General features: G+C 41.9%; 1 protein-coding gene and 1 long non-coding RNA gene across 11 annotated transcripts in view; both read right to left on the minus strand.

Annotated features, from left to right (window-relative positions):
* TCF12 (transcription factor 12) overlaps positions 1 to 16,201 on the minus strand; it is a 175,984-nt gene extending 159,783 nt beyond the window's left edge. For 2 of the 9 annotated variants that reach the window (XM_030016099.2, XM_030016091.2), the window contains exons 1-3: positions 16,043 to 16,198; positions 14,653 to 14,752; positions 13,756 to 13,828 (exon numbers count right to left, since the gene is read on the minus strand). In XM_030016099.2, the coding sequence (XP_029871959.1) occupies positions 13,756 to 13,828; positions 14,653 to 14,727 (148 nt within the window). In that variant the 5' untranslated portion in view covers positions 14,728 to 14,752; positions 16,043 to 16,198. Of the gene's footprint in view, positions 1 to 13,755; positions 13,829 to 14,652; positions 14,753 to 15,173; positions 15,334 to 16,042 lie in introns of those variants that run through there. The other 7 variants (XM_030016097.2, XM_030016100.2, XM_030016095.2 and 4 more) reach the window with 7 other exon arrangements.
* Positions 16,202 to 26,278: 10,077 nt separating this feature from the next.
* Positions 26,279 to 27,401, minus strand: part of LOC115342167 — a 32,281-nt gene continuing 31,158 nt past the window's right edge. Inside the window, exon 4 of one of the 2 annotated variants that reach the window (XR_003923659.2) lies at positions 26,279 to 27,036. This is a non-coding gene — a long non-coding RNA (uncharacterized LOC115342167). The remainder of the gene's footprint in view (positions 27,037 to 27,401) is intronic. The other variant, XR_003923658.2, reaches the window with a different exon arrangement.

Raw genomic sequence — 27,401 nt, forward strand, 5'->3', positions numbered from 1 at the left:
CTCAAAGGCTAAAAGGACATGTAAATAGAACTTTTGTTGGAGCTGTGCAAGACCTCTTTTCCCCAAACATGACTTGAGACCAACCAGCAAAACAGGCAGAAGAAACTTGAGTTATTAATGTTGCGTTCGTTCCCAATGATAGCTAGAGAGCTTCAGTACATGTCTGCTGATGCAGCATTAAATTTGCTTAAAAAGGGAAAACAACAGACACCTTGCAGAGTCTAATTCCCTTGGTTCACACTGTCAGTGTAATCAATCCTAACCTCTCCTTGGACCCAGATCTGGTCACCATGCCAAGGTCACTTACACCACGACTTGTCTATCCAGGTTAGACCAACACATGTAGAAAGTGCAAGTAACAAGTCCTGTCTATACTGCTTAGAGCAGCAGCTCAGTAACGCTTCCCAAGGCCAAGCCAACCTGAAGCGATGCTTCTTTCCTCCTCTGAGAAAGGGGCAAGAGGGGGCAGGGATTGAAAAACAAAACCCAAGCTAAAGATCACTAGTATGGCACATGCACACATCTGCTACAGCACGCAGAAAGTTCTTTTCAAGTACAAATAAAGTATTAATTATTACATTCTTCCTTAATTTCAGATGGAAGGAGAAAAAAGAAGAATGAAGTGTTTGTTTAATTCTCATCTGTATCTACTATTTCAGAGAAAGTGATAAAGCTATAGACTGTGTTACATAAAAAGCTGCAAAGGATGGAGCAATCTATATCAGTGACTTCAAAATTCTTCTTTTCTAGAGGCTTTTTCAGTAATAAAGGAACACTTAAACATGGAAATCCCAGTCCACATGAAAGAATATGCTGTACAGCGTTAATCACATTGTCTCCTGACTTAGAAAAGTTTTCACTTTGTCTTTCTATTCCTCAGTTTAAAAATTGTTTGATCTTTTCAAATAAGGAGAAAATTAATCAACTCCATCCTCACAGCACATGTAGAAATGGATGTTACTGCTGTCTAGAGTATCTGCACTATACAAGTTGTCTCTGAACGCCTACACTTCATCTTGGAGAAGAAAACCTCACTTATCAAGAATTATATATCTGATGGGACACAAGAAATTCACAGCCTCTTCTTAATTTGGTAACAAAACCACACTCTGAGGAGGAAATATTTATACACAAAAATCTAGCCGTGTTTGCTGAAAAAGGGATCCTATGTAAGGTATATTTTCTAAATAAGTACAGAACTTCACATCCCCACAAGTGATCTCTCCTATTATTTATATTATGGAACCCTAAATGCAAGGCTAATACGGGAGCAAGGCAACCATTTTACCTAGAAAAAAAGGAAACCATCAAGTTGAAAAGCATTACAAATAAAGTAGCATATTTTCACAACTGTTTTGCGGTAACCAAGATCATGGAGGAAACTCTCTAAAAATATATTTTCCAAGTACTAAAACGGACAAGTACTGCAAGAAGCTATGAAAGCCATACAGTGATACTTTTGCAATAAAAACTAGTTAGCTGTTAACAGCAACTCAATCCACACGTGCATTCAAGCTAAGTATATTAAATGTAAGAAATGTTCACAGTATAAGATTTTAAAAAGCTGTAGCTTTATGAACTGGGGGGTTCAAGCAACAACTAGCTGTGAAAAGAAGATGATCGTTTATTTTAAAGAAATCTATACTTCCCGCTCTTTTCACTACAGCTATGTCCTAATACTGACAAGGTACTTACAGATCAATGCACCAAGCACTTGAGGAGATGCAACAGCTCTGCCAAGAATGCTGCCTTCAAAAGGACTTTCATTGCTATGGCAACAGCATGTTCTCCAGTATCCAATTTGGAGACAACCTATGACATATACATGAGAGATGGCCAAACTCCGACTGATTCCTCACTGCAGCACAAGTCGCATTGTCATATACATACCAGTTTTCGCTTGCAGAAATATAAGGTACAAAACAGGTTTTTTTTGATGATAGTTCACGGGGCACTTAAGTTACCTACCAATAAACAGCTGCATCTAGGAGAAAAGAATGCCATTCATTTTATAAAACAAATATAGACTATTCAAAGGCCAAAAGGAATATAACCATTAGCATAGAATATAAATTGCATTACACAGCATCTCCCATATGTAGGCATTTACCTCTTCTCTGATCCCAATTTCCCCTAACAGGATGAGGGAAAAGGAAAAAGGAATTGTTAGTACATCATAAGTAAGCAGATGATTGAAACTATTATTCAGTACTCAACAAGTACCTCGAAAATAAAGGGGGTTTAATGAGTATAATGGACATACATAAATATAAACTCTGGTTTTACTGCATCACTCAAAAAAAAAAAAAAGCAATCTCTTACAATGCTTCACCTTCTACCCAGAAATGTACTCACAAATGCACACCCTTGACATGTCTTGAAATTTATTCACGTAACATGTAGAGTTTTAAGCATCCGTTCCATATATATCACTCTTACACTTGTAAGAGTTTGTGTACTACTACACAGGGACCAGCCAGCAATTCAAACCATTAAAAAGGATAAGAAGGAAATTTAAGTTACATAGCCATTTCTGCACTTTTATTACATGACAGTTTTCAAAAAAACAGCCTGCTGTTGCTCACCTAAGTTCATTCACCCCAGATGGTCAAATATATCTTTCCTGTAACACAATGAGAAATGTAACAACGTGGTCGCATTCTTTACGTTCCTGGCAACCCTAAAATAGTTTAGCAACCTTTAAGATTACTTCTGGTTGTACTGTACAGTGCTCATATACTGAAGACTAACATAGAAACTTTTTGTAAAGAATCACAACCTTTAAAATCTTGGTGGAAGAAAAAGGAGTTGACTTACAGAGAGGGAAAAATAAAAGGCCCTTTGGCTGATTCATGAAGGCCTGAAAGACTGTTGGGGGAGTATGTTCTGGAGAGGATATGGGCTCTCATCCTTTAAAGCCTCTCTCCGCTTTCTTTTGAAGTATCAGGCATTATCTAGCTTGCTTTGTATGTAGTAATATTACAGATTAATTAAAAAATCTTCCAAATAAACTAATGAAATGAACAAATGAAAGGGAAAAAAGATGGGGGTTTTGGTTTGTTTGGGTTTTGGGGAGGTGCTTTGGTTTTTTGTACGGTTTTTTTTTCGTTTGGGGTTTTGGGGGGGGGGTGTTTTTTCTGAGTTGAGGAGCTTTTTAAATTCAGCATCTTACAAGTTCTTGCAAGAAAGATATCTAATTCAGATGTTCCTGTCATAAGTAATATTGACAAAGTTCATGCTCCACTTTTTTGTGTGGTTATTGCTGTCCTCTGGCAAGGGAATATGATATCAGAGATATTTTCAAGGTTACCAAAATAAAAGCATTACACAGAGCAGAGAACACATGTCAGACATTACATGCATTTATACACATTAAGTGGCAGAGATGTGCATTTCTTTTATAAAAATCAAACTAAGGGAAAAATTTTTGATCTACCGTACCATTCAATCACTTTGCATCTAAGCATCGCAAGCACTAATCTTGCAAAGACATACTACAAAATGCAGCCATTTGAACTCTGCAGTAGTAAGCACCATGCACCATTTTTAGAAATATACAAAAGCTTTTCATTACTCCAAAACTCGGTCATCTTCATTAAATCACCATCTCTTCATAAAAGCCTTGGCTTCATTTAGCATTCAGGAAGATGAAAGAGCAGCTACCCTCCTTATGGATTACTTCTCGATTACAAGAGAATGTTTTGCACGTCAAAAGCAACATTAAAGGATTAAATGATACTGTCATTTCTGCTCTTGTTTATTTGCAGTGGGCAGTGAACAGAATTGCAAAGAAACAATCAGTGATTATTTTAAGCTGTGTTCTTTTGCAAGGATTATGACTCATGAAGTTGCTGCATAAAGAAACTGTAATGGGATAGGTGTCGCATTGAAAATCATCGAAACATCACAATATAAAAAAATGTTTGTCCTACAAGCAAAGCTGTCTGGTTTAATCATTTCACAGAGCGGCCACAATAGCTCTTGGGATAACACCAAGACAATAGTATCTTGCATTCAAATAAACAAAAAATAAAAATATAAACAGTGAATTCCATTCTCCTACACATGACTAAAAATACTTTAGGATTTTCAGAAGCATATTTATCTCCACAGCATCCTACTAACACTAATGCACCACAGTAGAAAATTCAAGAGATATTTGGTTGCAAGACATCCCTGCAGCATGCAAAATGCAAAATTCAATTACTTTATCATGGATTTATCTACATCTTTTAGGCTTTAAACATGTTTTCCAACAGAACTAGAGAAACCAAGTTTGCAAAGCAATGTTATTTTAAATTAAACTCTTTTATGTTTTTCTTACACATTATATACTAATAGGTATGAATCACACTCAGTAAGTTTTGTTTTGCTAAAACTTCTGTCTGGTTCCCTTCTTATTTCCTCATTCAAGTGAAAAAACGGTTTATTTTGGACTTTTAGATAGATGTTAAAAATGCAGATAGTACCACCAATGTGCATTCAGGTTTTATTTTAGGTAAGACTTGGAACCACTCAATAGACTAAAGATTTTGTACGTAAAACCTGAACATGGAAGAAGACAGAAGGACTGTATATCAATTCACTCTCCAAAGACAATGATATACATATTAAAATTAGCAATATATTTTGGTCATACTCTAAACAGAATCAATACAGACACCAGGTAATGCTACAGACCAAGTTCTTGCTTACATTGAATTAAGGGTAAACTGGTTTAAACTCAATTTAATTTAACACACAGAACACACACTTTCACGGTCTGATATTAGTTGGTATTATACCCGCAAAATGTACACAGCTAGAAATGACCAAATTTGGATTTTGTTTTACTAGGTATGTTTTTCCAAAAATTAGTTCTGCCTATTCATCTTTACATCTAAAAAGGGGAAAAAATACACCATCTACAATGTATTTTTCACAAATCAAGGCTCAGAATACACTTCCATATAAAACTCCAGTCCAGCCTAACTGAAGTTTGTCCATGTTACCACTGCTTCATCTTCATCAGCAGCAAAGAGCTCTTCCAGAGACGAGGCACAAACAAAATGTTTCCTGCAGTTTTGTTCATGCAAAGGAAAGTAGAACAGCGAAAGCAAGTGGTTCAACTTATTACTAGAACTCCACGTAACTAACAACCTGATAAAGACATGGAGATTACCACCATTTCTGCAGCTACAACTGGTACAGAAAGAAAACAGTCTGCAATACCAAAAAAAGCAGACTTGAAAAGCATAACTAATATCTCATATGCTTACAAAAAAACAATATAAGCAATCTCTGTAGAAGATCAGGAGCAAGAAATCAGGTCCACAGCAGTAAACAAGATTTACTTCAGAAAAAAAATTAATTCAAAACTGTCAGCTGGATGTAAAAAATATCCACCTATTTTCCACTTACCAATAAAGACAAATTGTGTGTAATAGAAGAAATGTACAATTTTTTCCTTCTGTTTTAAATGTAATTCTATAGCATGAGCGGTTTTTTAATTTTTCCATAGCACTAATATGGAAGCATACAACTTCCCTGTCCAAGACAAACCTTACTTAGCTTTATGCTAAGGTTTTACTAGCATTCCTAGAGAACATTACCCTACTAACAGGGCTGTAAAGTAAACCCTTTTTATCCAGTCTCTTCCTCTTCCACCCTCCATCCCAAGTCCTTCTTTAAAACACCAGCAACAATTATTTTGATGTGATCAATATTTTTCTGCATTCCATTGGTAAAAACACAAAGTTTATTTCATTTAAAGCAATTCCAGCTCCTTCTTTCAAAAAAATAAAAAAATAAAAAAACCCACATCCCTAGCATACAAGAATAATCTAACAAAGTCCTGAAGATTGATTGGGTACATTTTAGCCTGATTATCCTCTGAAGACAGTGAGATATTATTAAATATAACAAAAGCTGCTCTTTCTGATCATTCTTGGTATTCCGTTAACATCTTCACCAAAAAAGTATGTCCTTTATGTTTTTGAATGTTGTGTTTACAAACACAGCTTTGTTTTACAAATGAAAAAAAGACAAGGCATTCATTCAAGACATTAAAAAAAAAAAATCATTATCTCATCTTAGACTCATAATAGAAGAAAAAAAACTTGCCCCTACAACCACTAGTAAATCATGGATTGTAATATTTTAAAAGTCCACAAGTACTTCCAAATCATCAGGTTGAGGTATACAATAGAACTGGGGACTTCTAGACATTCATATTAATAAAAAACCCAACAAATTGAAGGAGTAGCCAACCCTACTTAAGACAGAAAAAAAGAGATACTAAAAATACATTTTCTGTCCTTAGAATTGTAATTATGCACTGAAATAATACTTCTCCCTCTTTTCCTACAATGCTTAATGACCAAAAAAGTGATTAAAGTATATACATAATTTAAAACTAGTTATGAGTATTCAACAACAATCTCCATCAATTAACTCACATGCAGAAGAAAATAGTGCCTTTTCTTATTTATTTACTATTCAAATTTAGTGACTTCCTCACAGAACACACAAAACTGTTCCAAGTTTTGCTATATACTTCTGAAGAACTGCTAACACATTAAATTAGACAATGCCGCTAAAAAAAGCTTTTTAGAGAACATACTTTATTCAATGAAGTCATTTATTGAAACTGAGTTTTCAAATATGATAAACTAATATTTATTTTGAAGAAAATTTAAGATAGAAGACTTACTTATTATATCACATAGATCACATCTGGCTCTATAGGTATTTTTATAAAATTTCTTAAGCTTCTAAAAATGCTCAACGCGATTCCCCAAAAACATAATCCTTCAACATTGGAGTACCAAAAAAAACCCCTGCATCTCCGCAGTCAAGAGAAGTCAGCTCAAGAGGTCTAGTAAACTCCTAAAGTTTATGCACATCTTTCAATTTTAAAACTAGTCTCCACAAAATTCAATCTTACTAAGTGATATGGTATTTTATTAGTGCCTTAAACATCCTTCTGTTTATAAATAAATACACACAGTTTTCAACCATGAAAAATTACACTGAATCTTTAGCAACTTAAAGAAAATACAGTTTACCAAGTTTATAGTACAGTATATAGTAGATAAACAGAAAATCATAACTGTATCTATAGGCTCAACTATGGATAAAAGAGAATTATCTGAGACAAACAACTGTCATACCAACTTGATAACAAAATGACTAAGGGGTTAAGTCCTGTTTGTGTGACAGCTGGAAGGAAGTGGGGGGAAGGGGAACTTTGGCATGTATGTATGAATGACAAGCTTTTAACATGAAATTCCCTTGCCAAAGACCAAAAAAAGACCACAAACAAATAAAACCAAAAAAAACCCCAAACCTTAGCAAAAGCTACAGACATAATAAAAGTTCTACAGTCATTAAGGGACTGAGTACAAGTTCAGCTGCCATCAAAAGACACATAAATACACAAGAATCTCATTTATACTTCTCTCTAAAGAAAAGGAATTCCTTAGACAACACGCAAATTCTCCTCAGACTCTTTTCAGGATCCTTCCTCCACTTCACCCAAACCCTTAGTCCTCGTGTTTACATTTATATCAACACTGCTCTTTGGGTAAATCAAAAAATACAGCAACAGGCAATTTCAAATCATATTCCTTCCCACATGCCATTAAGACCACTCTTCAAAGCATCTGGATACTCTTCATCACTTACAATAGATCAGAAAAATTTGGCAGATCAAAGAGCTACTACTGGCTGGTGTGGAGGGTGATGGTGGGAGGTGCCCCATCAGGAAAGGACAAGGCACTACTGCAACCCCAGACATTTTGAAGCCACCAGGAAATAACACGGCAAAGATCTTCCTTGCATTGTGACACAGTAACATTTATATAGGGATTGGAGGATAGATGCTGTGCTTGTAAAGACAGCAATCACATCACTGCTCTTACCCAGGGAAAACTAATTGCTGGAAATAAGGTTAACTTTTTGAAAGAATGCTTTCTACATGCCAATACAACAAAAGTTACAGTTTCCCTTATTAACAGTGTTAAACTTCTCTCTAAACAGAAGACAGCCCAAATGCTACTAAAAATTCTAAAATTAGCTGTTTGGAAGACAGCAAGGAATTTCTGACCAATTGACATGAGGTTCATACCATCACCTTAAGTGATAACAGCCATTTCAAAACCATAGCCAATGGCAATGAGTCAAACATCTACTTATCTACTCACCAAGCTAGATTCAGAACACCTAGCTGTTCCAGTAACCTCTCCTTTTTCCCCTCCACCCACCCTTTTTAAGTCACAAAAAAACTCAATATCCACATGACCACAAACACCTTGTGAGAGACTGTCTGCTTTAAAGTTGGGTGATCAGTTCCCTCCATTTGTCCAATTTTTTTTTTCCCCTACTCTTTCTTAAACAGGAATATGGAAGCAGTTACTTAGCCCTTTTATATGCTGTACTTTCCAAGACTGTTCATGGAGTAAGTGTCTGACAATTTACCTTTCCAAAGACAAGGGAAGGGGAGGAGAAAAAGAGACAGCAATAGTGAGACAGAGGCTGCCAACAGGCAAGCTGCAGAGTCACGTATTTACTAGCACTGTATCACCCTTTTAGGTTTCTAAATGCAATAGGTGAGGGATCCAGACTGAAATCTTCATCTCACTTGTGTTTGGCCCATTTGAAGGGTAATCCATGGGTCTCCCCTAAAAACAACTAGCGGGCAAAGAAGCTACGGGTACCTTTCTGCTTTCAAGCACAAGGCTTCTACAACTCTTCCCAGGCTTTTCAGAAGACAACAGAATTTAGGATCTCTCAGACCCAAGATGAAACACCAGGTTACCAGCTCTGCTGGTTCACTTTTAATGGAGCTAGAGGACAAACTAAATACCAAAAATAAAAATAATAAAAAAGCCACATAGCTGCATGACCTAATGTTTATTTTAACAGGCCACTCTAGATTTCTGGCATTTAACACACAATAAACTCATCTTCTTTTGAACAGCAAACAAAAACACACAGGATCATAACATGTTTTGGATGACAAAACCAGAAATACGGACCAAATTCTGAAATACATGCCTTCCACTTTTTTTTTTGAAGAGTCTGTCATGACCTGTCATGACAACACATTGTAGGACCAGACTATGTGACTACACCAGACCTCTCATCAACTCCTTAATTCAGGCATTAGGAGCAGGCACTAGAAAATTTCCTACACCTCAATGGGAGACTGCAGCAGAAAAACACATCGAATAATATCAGAGAACTGATTCTTCTTCGGAATCACAGTTCTGATAAAAAGAAGAAAAAAATAATGTATTTTGAAAGGTTAGGAGGAGCATTATTTGCATACATAAAGTTTCATCTTTCTGTAGTCTTCTCCAAGGCTGAGTGCCTTTTCTCTTTAACACTTGCTGTACATTAATGAACACAGTATTTAAAACACTGCCAACCCAGGTAACTCTCTCAAGCTTTTTTGTTCGGGTTTTTTGTTTGCTTGTCTGTTTGTTTTACAAGGAACTGCTGATGCAAAACTAAAAAGGAAATAAGAGTTTACTGGACTGACAAACAGTAATCAAGTCAGGTTTTGCTAATTTTGGAAACACTGTTTGGTAACTTAATAGACCTGCTAAAGAATTGCCATTGTGTCCAGTCTCAAGACACATGGCCCTAATTTAGGGACACTCAGGTTAATGGCAGGCTATCAACTTAAATGGTCTTTGCATCAAGCCACTAATTAGTGGCCTATCCCAATCCATTCCTTACAAACTCAGTACATTAGTAGAGAGCAGTGGAAAGGGCAGCCTCTTGAATTTGCATAAAAGGGGACCAAACTGATACAGATATCTAAACAGATACATTCAAAGTTTTTTTACATGCAGGTCTAGTAAGAGGAATGTCTGGGTACACACAGGATTTGTCCCCAAAGCTGTCCACGCACAAATGTGTGTACTCATTTTTCATGAACTTCAGAAGAATCTTCTTACAAGCAAGACAAGTGTCATATTTTGATGACTTCGCTCTTGAACTGTACCTCTTACTTTAAACTCTTACCACTTTGTTTTCTGTTAGACATCCACATTGTCTGTATTCAGCTTTTTTGACTTATACCTCACATATGCATGTGCACAGCCACATGCAAAAATAATGCTATTGGTACAATGAGGAGGCTACAAAAACTGAAGATAGCAGGCCACATAGAAAAATATTGTCTCAGATATATTATTCTTTAACATCTAAGAAGTTCTTTAGAAGAGAAAAAAAAAAGGGGGGGATGTATTTTAGGGTACCACACCTGAGACTAAAAAATTTCAATTGCAGGAAATACTGAAATTGAGATCAAACCTACTAGGAACCATAGGAAAATTGCATTATTATTGCCTATGGCAGGCATCTCAATACTGCGACTGGATTTTAATGGAGTTACTGTAATAAATAAAGGGCATTGGGCAAAATCGGTCACCATCCAGGTTTGTATTGGCATACATTTTGTAGTTTCGACAAAAGCAAAAGAAAGCAAAATTTCATTGTAAATCATAAACACTGCTATTAACCATAGTAACAACACAGAAAATTTTAATTTTAAATAAAATCTGCAAAAAAGCCCGATTAAAAAGGCCAACAGAGCACATCTCTGACCTTTGCCTTCTCCTTCTACAATTTCTAAGACAGAAATGGCTTTATCTTCACAAGTTGGTTTTGCAGGAGAAAAGAAGGGGAAGTTCTGTTTTAAACAAGAGGTAATTACAACAGGTATGACAAGGAATATTTTGTGGCTTAACTCACTGACTTACATATCAGGTTACTTTTCCAATATGCTTATTTCCACCAGTAGTCTGACCAAGTTATTTGACTTCATCAGCAGCTTACACAAGCTACTGTCACAAGATACTATAATATATCAGATTAGTTCACTTATTTCATCTGCAGCTTTCATTCGTAACTGATTTACCTGTAGAAAGCAAGCCTGCCCCAACACCAGACTTTAGCTATCTTTTAATCAAAACACAATGTTCATATGTTAATCCATGACAGTACTTTCTTACAAATTATAGATATCATATTAGCTGTTTTATTTATGCAATCCAATTACATGTATATTTTTACAGCATAATCAACAGAAGTATTGCAGAATTATACCAGATCAAGCATGTTACATCAGAATTAATAACATACACCCTAGTATTTCCAACACTTCACAAAGCCACACCTGAAAAACAAACAGAACTTCATCCTTGAACAGCAACTGATTGATCCTTTTCAACTGGGGGCCTGGAGGGCGGTAAGGAAAATGCATCATGAGCATCCCTTCCTTCTATATCAGATTTCCCAGAAATATACACTCTTAAGAGCCATGCATACAAGCAGCTGATTTTCACCTACTTAATGGGGGCCATTAGGGTGCATCTCAAATCACTGATAGGTTGGGGGAGAGGGGTCTTGGCAGAGAATGTGTTCTCAGATTTGTTTAAATTTAAATGAGAAAAAGGGAGTTGTATAATAACAAACAATAAACACATTCTTATTCCAACTAAGAAAACACTGTCTTTTAGTATGCTTGTAAAGGCATCAGAAAAATAAAACAACGGAGTTTAATGGGAAAGATACCGAAGCAAGCTTCACTTCTGTAATTGCCATCAGAATCACAGAAAGTCTCTGCAAGAGGTAGCATCATTCCGTATTCGAGGAAAAAATTTTAAAAGTACTTTTTAGGAATCTGTGCATACTGTGCTTTTTGGTACTAGGTAGCTCAAAGGAATAAATACCTCCTCCTTTCACGTTTCTCTTTAAAAAGTGGCCTCTAGCAGTGAAAAAAGTTTTCAAACATTGTTTGTCCTAGAAGTTACAGAACACTTGAAATTAAAGCAAGATCACAATTAAATCAGAGTGCTAGAAATTAAATGCCTATACTTCGTCAATGATCTTAACACAGTCTTTCTACAACACTTAACACTGACTCAGAACACAACTAATATAAAAGTTTGTCACCTCTCACTCCTGCAGAGTAATCCCCCTAGCTCAAGGCTTAGGTCATAACATTATAAGAATTAGGGCATATAATCCCACTGACCAGTAAATCTCTACAACAAGAAATGTTTTTAATTAAAACCCACAACTATATACCATTATCTCTTCCAAGGGGAATTCAGTTGTAGCTTGACAGCTGCAGTGTATTGCTCATGATTGGTATCTACGTGATGATACACCACATTGGTAAAGAAATTCAAGGAGTCAATAACACTGTTTCTCCCCAAAAGCTAAGTATTCTGGCATTCACTCTTTTCCTGAGCCATCCAAGGAAAGAAGGGGAAACACTACCGACAAATAGGTCAAGCCACATTACCTAAGACTGATCTAAGAGCTAAACTAAAAATGAACACTTTATTATTCAACAGAAAGTTATTCTACTTGTTCAGGAAAAGCCAGGGGAAAGGTGGACAAGATGCTCAGGTTGTGCTCCCCACAATAAGTTTTAGCTCCCTGAATATCTTTTAAAACAAGCTTTTGAAAAACAACTGTCTTGAATATTTGTATCTGAAAAAAAAGGAGAAAATATTAACTATATCATATACAGATCTGCTGTCTTACTATTGCAAATAATTTAAACTTGACATGCTTTCAAAGAGCAAGATAAAACCACCTGTATCTTAGAAGAGAAAATGTAAAATGCTTCTTCAAGTATGCTACAATTACAACATTTGTTACATATTTTCATTAAATGAAATGTGGGAAGTAGTCTCTGAAGAGTTTGCAAAATTACACAATTCAGAAGTTTTAAGATGCTTTTAAAAACAAAATTCTAAAGTGTCACTAAAATGCAAGGTGTCATTTGAACTCTCAAAGTAACAGCTCTGACAATGTAAGAGGCAAACAGGCAATGTTACTGCACAACTTCAAGCAACTACTTCACTCCTCTACTGGTAGTCTAAAAGTTTATTTTCATTAACCTTAACACAAACATCACTTTGTTGTATTCATAAAAACAAAAATACCACTTCACTGTATTCACAGAAAATAAGCATACATAAAAAAAGAACAAAACACTTTATCAAAAAGTTACTTTAGTTTCCCTTTCGTAAGTAGTAATAAATATACCCTTTACAAGAATGATACAAAGTATCTTAAAAAAATTGCACTTCTTTCCCATTATAGGCTTATCTTAAAAGACTCTGAGAACGGCCATTAGGTGGACCTCAATGAAGGCACTGAAGCCACAAAATACATGCAACTGGTAAAATCAGTTACTTGTTTTCCAGATATCCTGATAAAGGTTCAACACAAAAGAATTCTATTCGTCAAGACTTTTGAGAACTACACAGTACCATAAAATTGTATTAGCCTTACATTTTCCTTAAGAACTGCATTTTAAAATATATCCTTGAGTCAGGAGTATTTCATTATTTGGCATTTGACGTAAGTGTTTTACCCTTCCATACAGGGGCTAGGAAATACTTCAATTGAACAGGTAGGTTTGATTTTATGAAACAAACAAAAACAAAGCAGCCATTCATTTTTAACACAACAGATAAACAGACAACTTGTATGTCAGTATGATTAGAGACACTTTAACATTTCACTGTACTGGGCCAAGTATTCTAAGGCATATAGATGAAAACTGTGGTTAAAGTTAACAAAATGTGTTGCAAAGTCGGATCAAAACAGCACATGTCTAGTTAACCTGAACGTCTTATCAGAATGTGTACAAATGAAAGATTACCATACTTCGACCACATGAAGACTAAGCTAAAACATCAAGACCTGGTTACGTGAACTTTATGTATCTCGGATTCATCCTACCTGATCCACTGAACTGGCTGCTTCCTAGCGTAGTTGGTCTGGTTTTCCCACTATTAACAGGTGGGGAAAACATCTGCAAAACAAGAAAAAAAAGATGTGTTTAAATTGGCTTTGAAACTCCGTGCTACATAATTGATGTAAACTTAAAAAAAAAATATTGTAATAGGAAGCAATTATTTGATTCATTTTTCTGCTAGAAAATAAACAGAATGCAAGATGCACATTTAGATCCATAAAACCAATAAGCTAAAGTACTCCTTGCAATTAATACCACTAAAATCTCTTTTCTACATGAACACAACCAACTTAAAAAAAAAAATAAAGTTAAAAGGAGACCTAGTACTACTATGGCAATTTAAAACAGTTATTTACCTTAAATTTTGCTACTCAAAGTATATTTCTTACTGATCTGTGAGTTTAAAGTCACTGGATAAAGACAGCTTTGAGAGGCAGTAGTTTTCTACTATGTTTACACACCAAGCACCTTTTTGAAATCTGTTAAAAATATCACACAGAAAATACCTATAATTTTCTAAGCCAAAACTATCAATGACTAACCTCTGATATTTACGAGCATTAGTTTTGGGGGTTGGGGTTTTTTTTGTTGTTGTTGCTTTGGGTTTTTTTTAACAAACCAAAAGAAAAGCCAAAGTACCAGTGCCACATGCCAGCTTAACAAACGTTAATTATTAGATTATGCCATCACTGGGTCAGCCTGATTTTAACCAGTTAAACCAATTGACCCAGTATTAAATCTGGAAGTCTAGACATTACATCAAAGTTCAGGTGTCCAACTTGGCTGAGGCGGACCCAGCCGAGCCCTGCACACTGCTGCCCCTACTCCTCGGCTCGCTTTACCACGCCGAAGTCACGAGAAGACCTCGGAGAATGTCCTACCGCACTGAAGTCCAGCAAGTCGCTCAGTTCCTTGTCAGTCCCTATTGCGGCCATCCTCTGCTGCTGGGAATTCATCTTCCTCCGCTCCTCCGATCACCTTCTAGGGCACAGGGAGAGAGGCACAGGCAGTAGTACTTCACCGCGGGACTGGGGCCGACCCCCGGCCCCGGGAAGCCGGCCCCTCGCGAAGCAGCAGAGCCTCCGGTACCCCCGCAGGCACTCTGCACCCCCGAGGCGGGGGTGGGGGAGTCCCCGGGGAGGCTCACCTTGCCTCACCGGGCGGACCGACGGAATCGGCAGCAGCAGCTTCCCCAAACTAACCAACTCGCCTCAAGTTTCCTCAGGCTCCCTTTTCTCCCTCATTCCGCTTCTCCCCCACCTCGCGCAAGGCACAGGCGCGCCGCAGCGGGGCCGCCGCCAGGAATTAGGTCCGTCCCCCCCCCCCCAAGGCAAAGCGAAAGCAAATAAACAGCCGCGGCCCAGCGAAGTCCCGGGAATTAGCGAGAGATTAAGTGACTCACTGTCTCTGCAACAATGGGGCTGACAAGCGGGGCTGGATGCGCCTCAGCAGAGCCATCTCTGCCCCGGCATTATCGCCGACCGCCTTCCCCGGCGGTGGCGGCTCTCCCCACCCACCCAGCGGGCCGCGACCGCCGCTCCGCGCTCGGGACCGCGGCGGGGCGGGAGCCGCCCCCGCGCACCGCACGCGCACACGCGGCGCGGGGCCGGGCGCGCGCGCCGCCACCGGGCGGGCGGGGAGGAGGGGGGGGGGGTTGGAATGCGCGTGCGGCGGGGGGCCGTGCGCGCGCGCGCGGCGCGGGTTGGGGGGGGGAGGGATGGGGGGATTGGGGGGAAGGAGGGGCGGCGGGGTCCGCGCCTTCCCTTGTGCCCGGCGGGCGCCGTGGGGGAGCGGCGGGGGCGCTGCCGCAGCCCCGCTCCCCTCCAAGTTTCGTGAGGCGCCCGGCGCGCCGGGGCCGGGCTGCGGCCGCCGCGACCCTTTATGAAGCGCTGGGAGCCGCGCGGCGGGCAACGCGCCCCCCTCGAACGCCGCCCGCGGGGACTCGCTCCTGCCCGGGGCCGGGCGCCGCAGCCCGCCCGGGGTCCGCGGCCCGCCCCGCCGCCGCCGCCGCCGGAGACCCCCGGCGCGCCGCACGCACGCTCCGCCACCCGGGCAGCCGGCCCCGGCTGCCGCCCCTCGGGCTCCCCAGCAGCGCCTCCTCCTCCGCCGCCGCGGCCTCCCCCGCGGCGGCCCCCGGGCAGCCCCGCTCCCGCCCGGCCGCGGCCCCGTGCCCCTCGCCGCCGCCTCTGCCCCTGCGACCGCCCGGCCGCCGCTTCCCTCCCCCCACCGCTCTCTCCCAACTTCTCCCGGCCCCTCGCCGCCCACACTTACCTGCTGCCCCCCGTACGCTCCGGGGACCAGGGCCGGTCCGGCGGCGGCGGGCGGGCCGCGGGCTGGGTGGGAGGCGACGAGCCGAGCGCTCCCCCCCCCCCCCACTAGAAGGAACTTGTGGGTTTCCCTCAGGCAGACATTTTTTTTGCTTACAGAGCCTCAGCACCCCGTTCACGGCTCCGGCTCCGTATCCCTCCGCGCCGAGCGCCGCCGCGGCCTTAACCCTTGACGCGCCGCGCCGCTACCGGCCGGGGGCGGGCGGGAGGTGCCGCCGCCGCCGCGCTGGCGGCCGCCCCACCGGCACCCCTCGGAGCCGACCCGGCACCCGCCTCGCCCCCGAGCGCAGCGCCGGGACGCCCCGGGGGCGGTGGGGGGGGGGAGGTGTCGGGGCCTTGCCTGGGCCCGGGTTCCGCCCGCAGCGCCGCGCAGGAGCCCCGGCGGGCGGGTGTCGGCGGCGCGGGGAGAAGCGGGACCCGTCGGCCCGCAACGGGCACCCGCAAAACCACGCACCGCACGGGAGCAGACCCCTCGCCGCCGCTCCCCAACTCACCCCAACGGCCAGCACAGACCTCGGCAGGCAGCGCCGACCGCAATGCACGTGCCCCAAACACCCCAAATACGCTATCGCGCTCACCCGGCATCCACATGCCCTAAAATACGCCTAAATACTTTTAATATATCCATCTCCCTTTGCAAAATAAAACTGCGTATGAATTACACCAAGCTATAAACATCCGTTAGCAGCTTCCTCTTAAACACATAGTTAAAACGGTAACACGTCAAAGCATAAAAATACGTATGTTCACGCAAGAACGCAAGACCACACATTCAGACCAACTCCGCAGTTCTCTGAAACGGGCGATGCCAAGGGTGAATCAGCCCAACGGTTTCCACACAGGAATGGGACCCAGCGTGTGAAGAACCCGAGCCCTCATTTGGGTCCTGCCACGGCTACAGACGAATCACTCTTTTGTGCTCCATCTCCTCCTCAGAAGGCAGCACCACCAGTCTGTCCTGCCGGGGAGTTTATTTCATGTTTGTAAGCCGCTCGGATACAGCAGCGTAACGGCCTAATGGAAGCGCATGGCTTTTCCCAGCGCCAAGGAGAGTGATCCCGGTGCACACCCGACGCTCAGCTGCACACACGTCTCTCAAGCCTGCAGAGCCCCCAGGTGGCACCTACTTGCCACCACCTGCGTCTCGGCCTGCTCTCTTCTGACCCTGGCTACCGACCCTTCCCTCTGAAAGTGAGCATTAGTCATCTCTGCAGCTACTGGCATATTATTCTTTCGGAGCGAGGGGACGTACAAAACACAAGGGCAGTGAAAAAGGATACTTAAAATCCTGGAGAACCTAGAACGCTCCAGGGAGATAGCGCAGTCAGGAGGGGCACGCTGCGTGGAGGAGCGTTCATCCCCCCCGGGCCGCTGCTTGGCAGTCCCCCAGGTTCAGAAAGCAGCAGGCTGTCCGGAGGGCTCTCCAGCCCCGTGCCCGTCCCTTCCAGCTCAACTCTTCCCACCTCCAGGTCCCGACTGTGACGCCTTCCGGAGGAAGCGGAGGGTGATCCACAAACTTACCACCCTCAGGCAAAGGCAAACTGGAGATTCTGGAGCCTTAAAACATTCTCCTCCATTTTCCTCCCGTATAGGCTGTGTACTGGATGATCATCTGGCCTTGTGAGTGTATGAATATTCATATATTTGCCACTTAGAAATGCAGGAAGCAATTTGTATTAAAATACCAACACAATGACTTCCATTCTCCGTGCCCCTGAGGGACATAAATGTGTACTTTTCCCCTTTGATGTATAAATAACACTTCATTTTAGAGGAAAGCACCCAGTGACAGAGATCATTGTACATTTCATGAGGAATGCCATTTAACATATTTTAGTTACAAGGAAGATCCCCTATTTACATAGTGTGAAAATATTGTTGTTTCTCTTGAAGCTTTACTTTTCAACCAACTGGTACTCAGTACCGGTTAGTACAGCTGCAACACTGATAAGCGTTGATTAGACAACTGGCTATATCTAAAGAAAGTAGAAGCAATAATGCCAAAAATTATTTGTACTGATGTGTAACTGCATTAAAATTAAAACTTAATTTCAAACACAGTACTTTTTATTTGCCCTCTGACCTAAGGTTTTAAGGTTCACATTTGTAGGCTTTTATTTGCAGCTAGAAACCTTGAGTGAAAGATGATATATCCAACATAATCCATGACATAGCATTCAAAGATACACAAAAAATTGTAAGATATTCCATTTGGTCCACAATGACATGTCACTGTCTCGCATGCAGGTGCTGGCAGTAAACACGCTCATTACCAAAAGTCACATCCATAGCAGCCATTCTTCTCCATTACATCTCTATGGGATGACTGTCCTCTTCGAAAAACTTCACTTCCAGGCACCTGTAGAAAAATGACCAGAACATACATGAAGTTTCCAGAAATTATGCCAGACAACTTAGCAAGTACCCAAGGCCTCTCAGGAAAAAGTATGCTTTGGCCCAAAATATACTGTGAGTCCGACCTACAGGAGATTGCTCTGGGGAGCCAAAATTGTAATAAGTTGGCCAATTCAGAAAATTCAAAAGAAACTCATGCAGGTAGCTTGACTAAAACAGTTGTGAAAGATCAGTAACTATCACATCCTGTATTACAATAAAATTCTAAAAAGAGATTTAACCGAATGTTTCCTGGGTACTGAACATCATCTGCCACATTGGTGAGATTTGGAATCTTTAACCTATTCAGTTTTTAACTCCTCTTCATGTAACACTCATCACAATTAACACGTACACTCGAAAGACTGAGGCACAATATTCTATGTCCATGCAGTATTGTCTTTCACCCCTTCTCAGAATCTCCAACCCCTTTCTCAAGCTGCTACTTAGTAGTACCCTTTCATCTCTGCCACTCCCTATAAATTCTTCCTGTTCGCTGCAAAGATAGGAGTTAAAAAAAAAAAAGCATTGCATATGCTTATTCCACCATAGTCATACACAGAAAATGAAACAGAAAGCAATGTGGTCAACGTTAAAAAAAAAAAAAAAAAAAAAAAACACACCAACAAAAAAAATCAAAAACAAACTCTCTGCTTTCAGCTATTTAGAGGTCTTTATGAGAAAATATGACCAAGTAAGACTTCATAAACATTTAAAAACATTTGAAGAAATAGGTATCTTAAACCTGGTTTGGACAATTACAAAAGTTTTCCATTTGTAACAAAATACTTCCAGTTTCATTCCTGTTTCAATCCCTAGTTACAGTTCTTTCCTTACACATGTGCAAATGCAGCAACCGTACCACACAAATCATACAAAAATGAAAAACTTCCAGCTTTGCAGTGATACAACGGTACCTTCCTTGTACACTACACAGAAGGCTGAAGTGCCTGCCTGAAGTCTTCTGCAACTGTTAACACCCTTTTTTCCTTCACTTCTTTAAAAATAAAAGGTCTTCACTACCTAGGGAGCAACGGATCAAATGGACAGCACAGAAATAGAGGAGCAATCATAAACATCAGTCTTTTTGCTAGTGATTTTGTGAGCAAGGACTCCAGCAATCAGGGCTGAATTCCTGAAGATGCTTTCCCAGCCATATTATCATCAGTGAATTTTCTATCAAGATAAGTGAAGTTTTTAGTCTTGTGGATAAATACCCTTTCCTTAGAGAAGTCTTAGGTCTTTCACGGAGTACTGCAAATAAGAGACAGGTAAACGCATGCACATGAAATCATCAGTGAACTCCAGACTCTGACAGAGCATACGACAAAACTGTAAATCTTTATGGTAACAGCCCTGACAGCTCATCTACCAACATCAATATGGTCAGCTACCAACCAGTGCAATCAGGGAGTTGCTAGTTGCCAGATGGCGATGGCAACATTCTTCCGCGTGCTTCAACAGGACCATGAAAAAGAAGAATTACATACAGGACATAAAAAAATTAAGAGGAATATAAAAACCAAATCACTTGAGCACATCCCCCTGAAAATAATCACACGCATACACTGCTTCCACAGCCTTCATGAATTGCTTTCCACCCACTCCTTAAAGGAAAAATATTTGATACAGCAGACAGCTGTTGTGCATTCAGGGATGTGAGAAAATGTATTCCATATTACTATTTAATGTATCACGCCTGTGTGAATAACATCATTAAGCTTGCATGTCTCCTTTTGGTTTATTTATTCTTAAATTTACACACACTGAGTTAATTCACCACCACCACCCAAACTGTACGAGCTCCTAGGGTGCTCCCCAACAGAGCATTTGACCCAGGGTGGAGTTTTCACTGGAACGGCTCCTTTAAATCAACACGTACCTGCTCAGCCTGCATCCACAGCCAGCAATTTATCCATGATAAATGCTATCGCTCAGCAAATCCATACATCTGGAGAAAAGTCAGCAAACCTCCTTTCCTGCTCCAGTTGCTGGCGTTTTTTGTAACGAATTCCCACCCTCACCTAAACCACGGAATCCTTTCTACTGCTGCTTCCAGTAGACTTCCCAGTACGGAGAGCAATGCTCATTTTGGAGTCAGCAATAGGGAGAACACCACCTTGTTTCCTGCAACTAGCAGGGACTTACTGACTTGTTTCTGGGGTCACTTGGAATCTGACTCAAGCCAATGAAAACTAATAAAAAGATTTTTTTGTTGTCATGCATGAAACTTTTGGATTAAGCTCTTGGGGAGGCACTGTGTTCTTCCTACAGCTCTTCCTTCCGAAGCAGACGCTGGAAAAGCATCCTACAAATGAGCTTACAGCTGTATTCCTATGACCAAGCCTCATGATTGCGCAGCGATTACTGTTATCAGTACAGCCCATCTTACAGATAACTGAATTTGCTGCCTCACTTGCTGCGTGCTATATTTACCTCGCAGTAATTAAAATTATATAACATATATATTATGTAACATATTCTACAGTAGGAAAGATTTAGAACGTTTGCAGGAGACTACAGTGGTGAAACCTCTCACCAAACAGGATTACTTACGAGGGGACCAGAGGGAGCGTGCAGGTCGACCACCGTGAAGTCAAAACCTGTTTCGGTGGGGGCACTGATAGCTACTGACAAAATGCTCGCCGACAAGTACTTCTGGCTAAGCAGGAAATGGGCAAAAGCTTTAGCTCGCCGTAAGGGACGATCTATCACAGGAGGAATTCTTACAAAAGCGGAAAGTTGACTTGGGGGGGGGGGGCGGACGGACGACTAAAAAGAGCAATCGCGGCGGGAGGGCCCCACGGGAGGCGGCCTCCCCCGTCCCCACAGCGGGGCCTCCCCCGTCCCCTGACCGCGGCCAGACCCCGGCGGCGGCAACGCCGCTCGGCGGGCTGTCGGGGCCGGCGCTCGCCGGGCACACCGGTGCGGGCGGCGGGGCAAGGGCCGCCGACAGGCGCGGGAAGTTGCTCCCACCCCGCCGGCCGGTCCCGCCCCGGCGCCGCGGCTCTGGGGCCCAGCCCGCCCCCAGCACTGCCCCGGACGCGCCGAGTCGCGCTTCCCCGGGGTCGGCCAGCCGCGGAGGGACCGGAGCTGGCCGCGCCCGCCCGGCCCGGCTTGGCTCTGGGCGCACCGCCGCCCCTCAACGGGGTCGGCGGCGAGGCGGCCCCCGCCGGCCGAGGGCGGCCCCCGCTCCGCGCCGCAGCGCCCGGCCGAAAGTTGCGCGGGGCCGAACAATGCGGCGAGGACTATTTATCCTTCCGCCGGCCGGCTGTGACGGGGGGGGGGGGGGGGGGAGGGGAGCGGCGGCGGAGGGGGTGGTGCGACCCGCCGCCCAGCGGGCGGGAGGGGCCGGGGCCGCTCCTCGCCTCGGGCTGCCGGGGCGGCGCGGCTGACCCCTCCCCGCGCCCCGTTACGAAAGCCGGGGGAGGCCGGCCCCGTCCCGCCCCGCCCCGCCCCGTCCCGCCGAGGCCCGGGAGCGGCTGTGGCGCGCCGCCTTGTCCCGTCCCGGGGCCCGCCGAGGGCCCTTGCTGGGGCGCGGAGCAGCAGCGTCCCGCCCCGTCCCCGCCGCCCGCGTTCCCGCTGCGGGGCTGCCCGGGCGCCAGCGCGCGAAACGGCTCGTCCCTGCAGCGGGGAAAACTCTTAATTCCCCGTGTTCCCTGATGCCGTCCTGCCGCCGCCTCCCGGGTCCCCGCTCCCCGCCTGGAATTAAAGACGAGCATAAGGTCTCCATACGAGCGGAGCGCAGCACAGCTCGTGGGCCATGTGTGCTCTGGGAAACTTTGATCCTCCTGCTTGTGGCTCAAGAAATGAAGCTCAACAGTTTAAATCGAAAAGCGACTTCCAATTCGCACAGGAGGTGGTTTAGGTGCTTATGTTGTTGAAGCCGACCTTTTTTAAATTAACTAAAACAGTTAACAAATTTAAGCTAAAAGCAACATGATGTTTTCTTGCTTTTACAGTACCTTCCTAGTTAAGGAGAAATAAGTAGTCACAGGAGATTTACACTAGCTTAATAAAATTAATCCCAAATTATACTGTCTTCAAAGGTAACTTAAAAAAAAACAAACCCACAAACAAAAAACAGGATGATACAAAGCTTAATTTAAATAAGCACCTGAACATATTCCTAAGTAAAACAGTCATTAAATCCAAAGCAGGCTGACATCCCTGCGGAAAAAAAGTTCCTCTTTCCAGTGTATCTCAACCTTTCTGTTCCGGAGCCCTCAGCACAGCAATACCTGTTCTTCCTAGGAAGCGAGTAACACCACGGCAATGAAGTGGTACTGGAGGGAGCTGGTGCAGCCACGCGGGCAGGCTGCGGGGCACAGCACGGCTCAGCTACTGGAGGGACAGAGGTTGCTGGCAAAAAGAGTGCAGGTGCTCTGCTGCCACACCGCTCTGAAGTCCTTCATTTTAAGAAAACTCATTTATAAACTCAGAAGACACAGATCACAACAAAGAATCACATCAGTGAGATTATAAAAGGGAGTTATTTTCAGTGAGGAAATTAATACAAAGTTTTAAGTTTCCTATGTAAATTATATGCCCTTCACTACAAATTTTTATGATCGATTGCATCATGCAGTTCACTGTGAGCAGTTTTGAAATATCCCTAGAATAAGTATTACTGCCAAAAGCAATTGGGCCAAAGCATTTTTCACCAAAAAGGCGTCTCACACTGAAAGACATTGGCTAGATAGTCACAATGGAGTTAATTGGCACAGAGGGTAAAGCATGAGTATCACCATTTGTAGCCTGGTTTCCTAGGGAAATCACTTGCAGACAACTACACTGTGTTCACACGGATGGATGCATTTCCTGAATAAATCATAAACTTATTTGCGAATTTCAACCACAGAAAATGAGGTGATCACGTTCACACACATTTAATGGAAAGGGGGATTAAAGCAGAAAAAAAGACGACTATGTTGGTGCACCTACTGAAGAAAAGACTAGTTGAGGTCAATCCTTGCTAGCAATCAAAGAACCCAGACACAGGATGCAAAGCCAGGGGAAGGTGACTTCAGGCGGCCTCCCTTCTGGCAGAACAATTTCTGGTATTCTGCCTGCCACTGGGAGCTGGAACCAGCAATCTGTTTTACACAGACCTTTTTGAACATTTCCCCATCTCCAAAGTTTCACAGGAGCCAGAAAATAATTGCTTTAATGTAATCAAGAGCCATATAGCCCACAGATAATGTTTTCCATTCTAGAACTGCTTGAAAGAATGTAACTTAAGTTTGACTACAGCCATTCATCAGCCAGTCCCAGATGGGCCTCTCACGCATAAGATTCCCACTGAACACCAATCCCCTCCTTGGCACTGAAGGGAACAGGTTCTGTCCCTCACACAACTAATGGACTGTCAGATGATGCATTCTGGGGAACTAAGGGATGACAGAGAAGACCAAATTTAGAGAGCAAAAATCACAGCTTTGAAGATTAGTAGGAACTCTTTATACCAAGCACATACAGAACTACATTTTAAATTACACTGAAAGTTTCATTCCTTAAATCAGTGGAGTGAAAATACATTGGGGTTAGTACTGTTCTCTGTCATTTGTTTGGGGGTTTTGTAAGGTTTTAGGGGAAAAAAAAAAATCTTAAAGTTTAAGTTCTATTTTGAAGAGTGCTGCAACCTCATCTTAAGTGGACTTTCATATGAAGAAAATTGTGGATATTCAACTATTTCCCTCCTCATATATTACCATGATTATTTTGTCCAACAATATCTGCAGAGCACATCAGATTGATTTTCATTTGGGAATACAATTGTGGGTAGTCTCCTTGTCATATGTATTTATAGTTTCATTCTAATTAATATAAATATTTGTAGAAATAAGGAACAGTCTTGCAAGTGCTCTGTTCATAGAAGTACTGACTGACTACATGTAATGTTCTTTTCACATGAATCATTTAGGATTGAGCTCCACAAAATGTATCTCACCCTTCATAATTTGCCCTTATGTGGCTCTTAACACAGTAAAATCAGGGGGAGTTGACTCAATTATTGAAGATAGTTGACTATCCAAGATCCAGAAAATCCTGGTTGTCCATCTCAGAGTGGGAAAAAAAAAGTCTCACAAATAATAATGTGATAGGATTACTGTGTACAGCATATTGCTATTTTGACCATGAAGTATTTCCATGATAGACATGCAAATATTCAAGGCCAGATGACTTCAACAATGGTACCCATGCTTTTGATGAACTAGTTTGCATTATCTCATCCAACTCCCTCTTTTATCATATGTAGATGAGGCATCTTATGCATTCACATGGTTTTGACATTGTCACATGCAGATACTTATTGCAACTACATAGTTTCCAGATGCTACAGAATAGTACAGCATCCTATTCAAGAATGTGCCTAACAGGAATTTTATGAGCTTGCACTCGAACTAGAAACTAACATAGAAAATTATGCAGGTTATACCATGCGGTAGGTAGTTCCATACAGGTCTCAAGTCTAGAGCAAAAGTACACTTCAAAGAAAGTGAAGTTTTTAGGTTTTAGTTTTACCTTTCTTTTTTTGTGAGGGGTTTACTTTCTAAACAGCATATTCATACTTTCAGTTCTTCTGTGCACTAACAGCACTAGTTATAACTTCCAGAGCTGTCATAAATCACAGGTAATCCTACCCTAGCTGCAGGTCCTAGAGAGCTGGCACGTGTCACACAGAGGTTTCTGACTGAAATATGACCTTTAATCAAGTTTCAACAGCTTGTAAGAACAGAGAACATAAGAAAGGCCATGCTGCTCAGAGCAAAGGTCCACCTAGCCCAGTAGCCTATCTCCAACATAACAACCCAGTATAGTGTCTATTCTTTTCAGTTTAATGTCTCATATGTTCTCAATGTAGTGACTATTCAGTGGGATTCTGGAGAGTGGAGATGGGTTTTGGCCCTGTGCCCATTCCTGGTATTGCATTGTTTCCGCAGTAATGAGAAAGAACAATCATTAGCCATTACAGGACACTCAGAAGAACCAGGCATGAGCATGAGCAGAGTCATCCTGATTCTGGCATATTCCCCCTTCCGCCAGTAAGAAAATAAAGAATTTCTCAAGCAAGAAGTTGCATCTGATTATTGTTCTTAATGGCTATTGAGGGCTTATCCTTTATGAATTTTGTTGGTTCACATTGAACTATTTTAACTACTCAGCAGCTGTACATGTAGAGATCATGAAAAAAAAGAGTCAGCAAGTAATGAAACTTTTTAATACTGTCAATGGGGCAAACGTATTCCATGAGGACAACTACTTGAAAGTCAGTAAAGGAGATCTAAGTCTTGAGGGGGAAGATCTGTATTTGTTCTCCATCAAATACAGGATAAATATATTGCCATTGAAAGGTCTAAGGACCAAGTTTGATTTCTGGTAAAATCTGAGATTTTAGTCATTCTACCTTCCTTACACCCCCTTATCTCTAGTTGTAAAATTAAGGTTTTACAATATGGAACATACTGTGATTAGCCCAGGGTTTCACAGTTAGTTTGCTCCTATATACAAGCTGTTGCCTCTTGGCTGTTGGGCAGACCAAGCAGAATGGTTAAAGGTCAGTCTCTCTCTGCGTTTGCCTTAGTAGGACTTGGGGTCTTCTACCCAGATTCTTATTTTCATGAAACTTATAGGGATTTAGTATCTTTGAGTCAAGTACCCTCTGTTAAATACAGTTAAAAGTTACTGCAAAGACAGACAAACAGATGAACTGGTAATGCAAGTGCATAAACATATCTTCCATAAAGAAAAAACAGAATAAAAACAGTTATGAAAGGTACTTGCCATAATATTGTTCTGATTGAAGTCAATGGATATGAAGCTGTTGGCTTCAAAGGAGGACCAAAGTATAGCCCATCTAGAGTCCCTTCAGTAACATTTCCAGCACAAATGTCACAGCCTGTCAAAACAATTCATATTACATGTGGAAATTTTTCATTAAGTTCCATAAGAAAAATTGTTATTTCAAAGTCGAGAGATTTTTCTTTCTAACATCGTTTTGTATTAATCCCCTCTTTTTCAAACCGCACAAAAAATTCAGGTTAGTTGTATAGCTCAAGACAATTCCAAAGTTTACATTCACTGTTGATAGTGATTGTTACTAGAGACCTGAGCAGCTGCATTGCCATCAGGGTCCTGGCTCAGAACTGAAAATTGAGGCATTGCTGAGCCCAAGCTGAAGCTCAGACCATACTTTTATCTCTGGCAGGCAAGAATTATGGTCCAGTTTGCAAATTTTTTTCAATGTCAGACTCAGTTTAAGTTTTTTTGAAAGGCTACTGTTTGCATAAATAAGTTCGAATACTGCCTTCCATTTCATAGCTTTAAATATTACAATTCCTGTTCTTATTTTAAATGTTAAGGAAAATATTTTAGCAGCGCAAATAGAAGACTTGTAGGAGAATCTTGCCCTCCTGAACCATCTCAAAGTTTTAGGTTTCTCTTCAGTGGAGCTATGATTTTTCTCTCTGGGCTTTCAACTCTGCCAATAATCGAGTAACTTTGTATAGGTCAGTTTAATTTTCTTCATCTCAGTTGCCTCACCTGTAAAACAAGAGTAGACAATAACCTCTCTTAAAGGAATGCCAAGAAGAACTAATCTGTAAGATCTTCAAATGAAACACATAGTAAAAAAAGGTTTTATGTAATTTAACATTTAAAACTAGAAGCGGGTAATATTCTGCATGCCTATATGACCATTTTAATTTTGGATTATAGGATAGATGTACACAGAAAAAAACCTTAGGTAATTTATACAAGTTACCACTAGGGATATACTACCTTCATTTAAAAAAAGCTAACAATGTTCATCTAAGAAAACCTCATTATTGCTATTTCATACATAAAGATTTAAAGAGACACTGTCCTACAACGTCTTTAAATATATTTTCAAACTTTATAAGAAATAT

This window comes from Aquila chrysaetos, chromosome 5, assembly GCF_900496995.4.
Source record: "Aquila chrysaetos chrysaetos chromosome 5, bAquChr1.4, whole genome shotgun sequence".
Classification (NCBI taxonomy): domain Eukaryota; kingdom Metazoa; phylum Chordata; class Aves; order Accipitriformes; family Accipitridae; genus Aquila; species Aquila chrysaetos.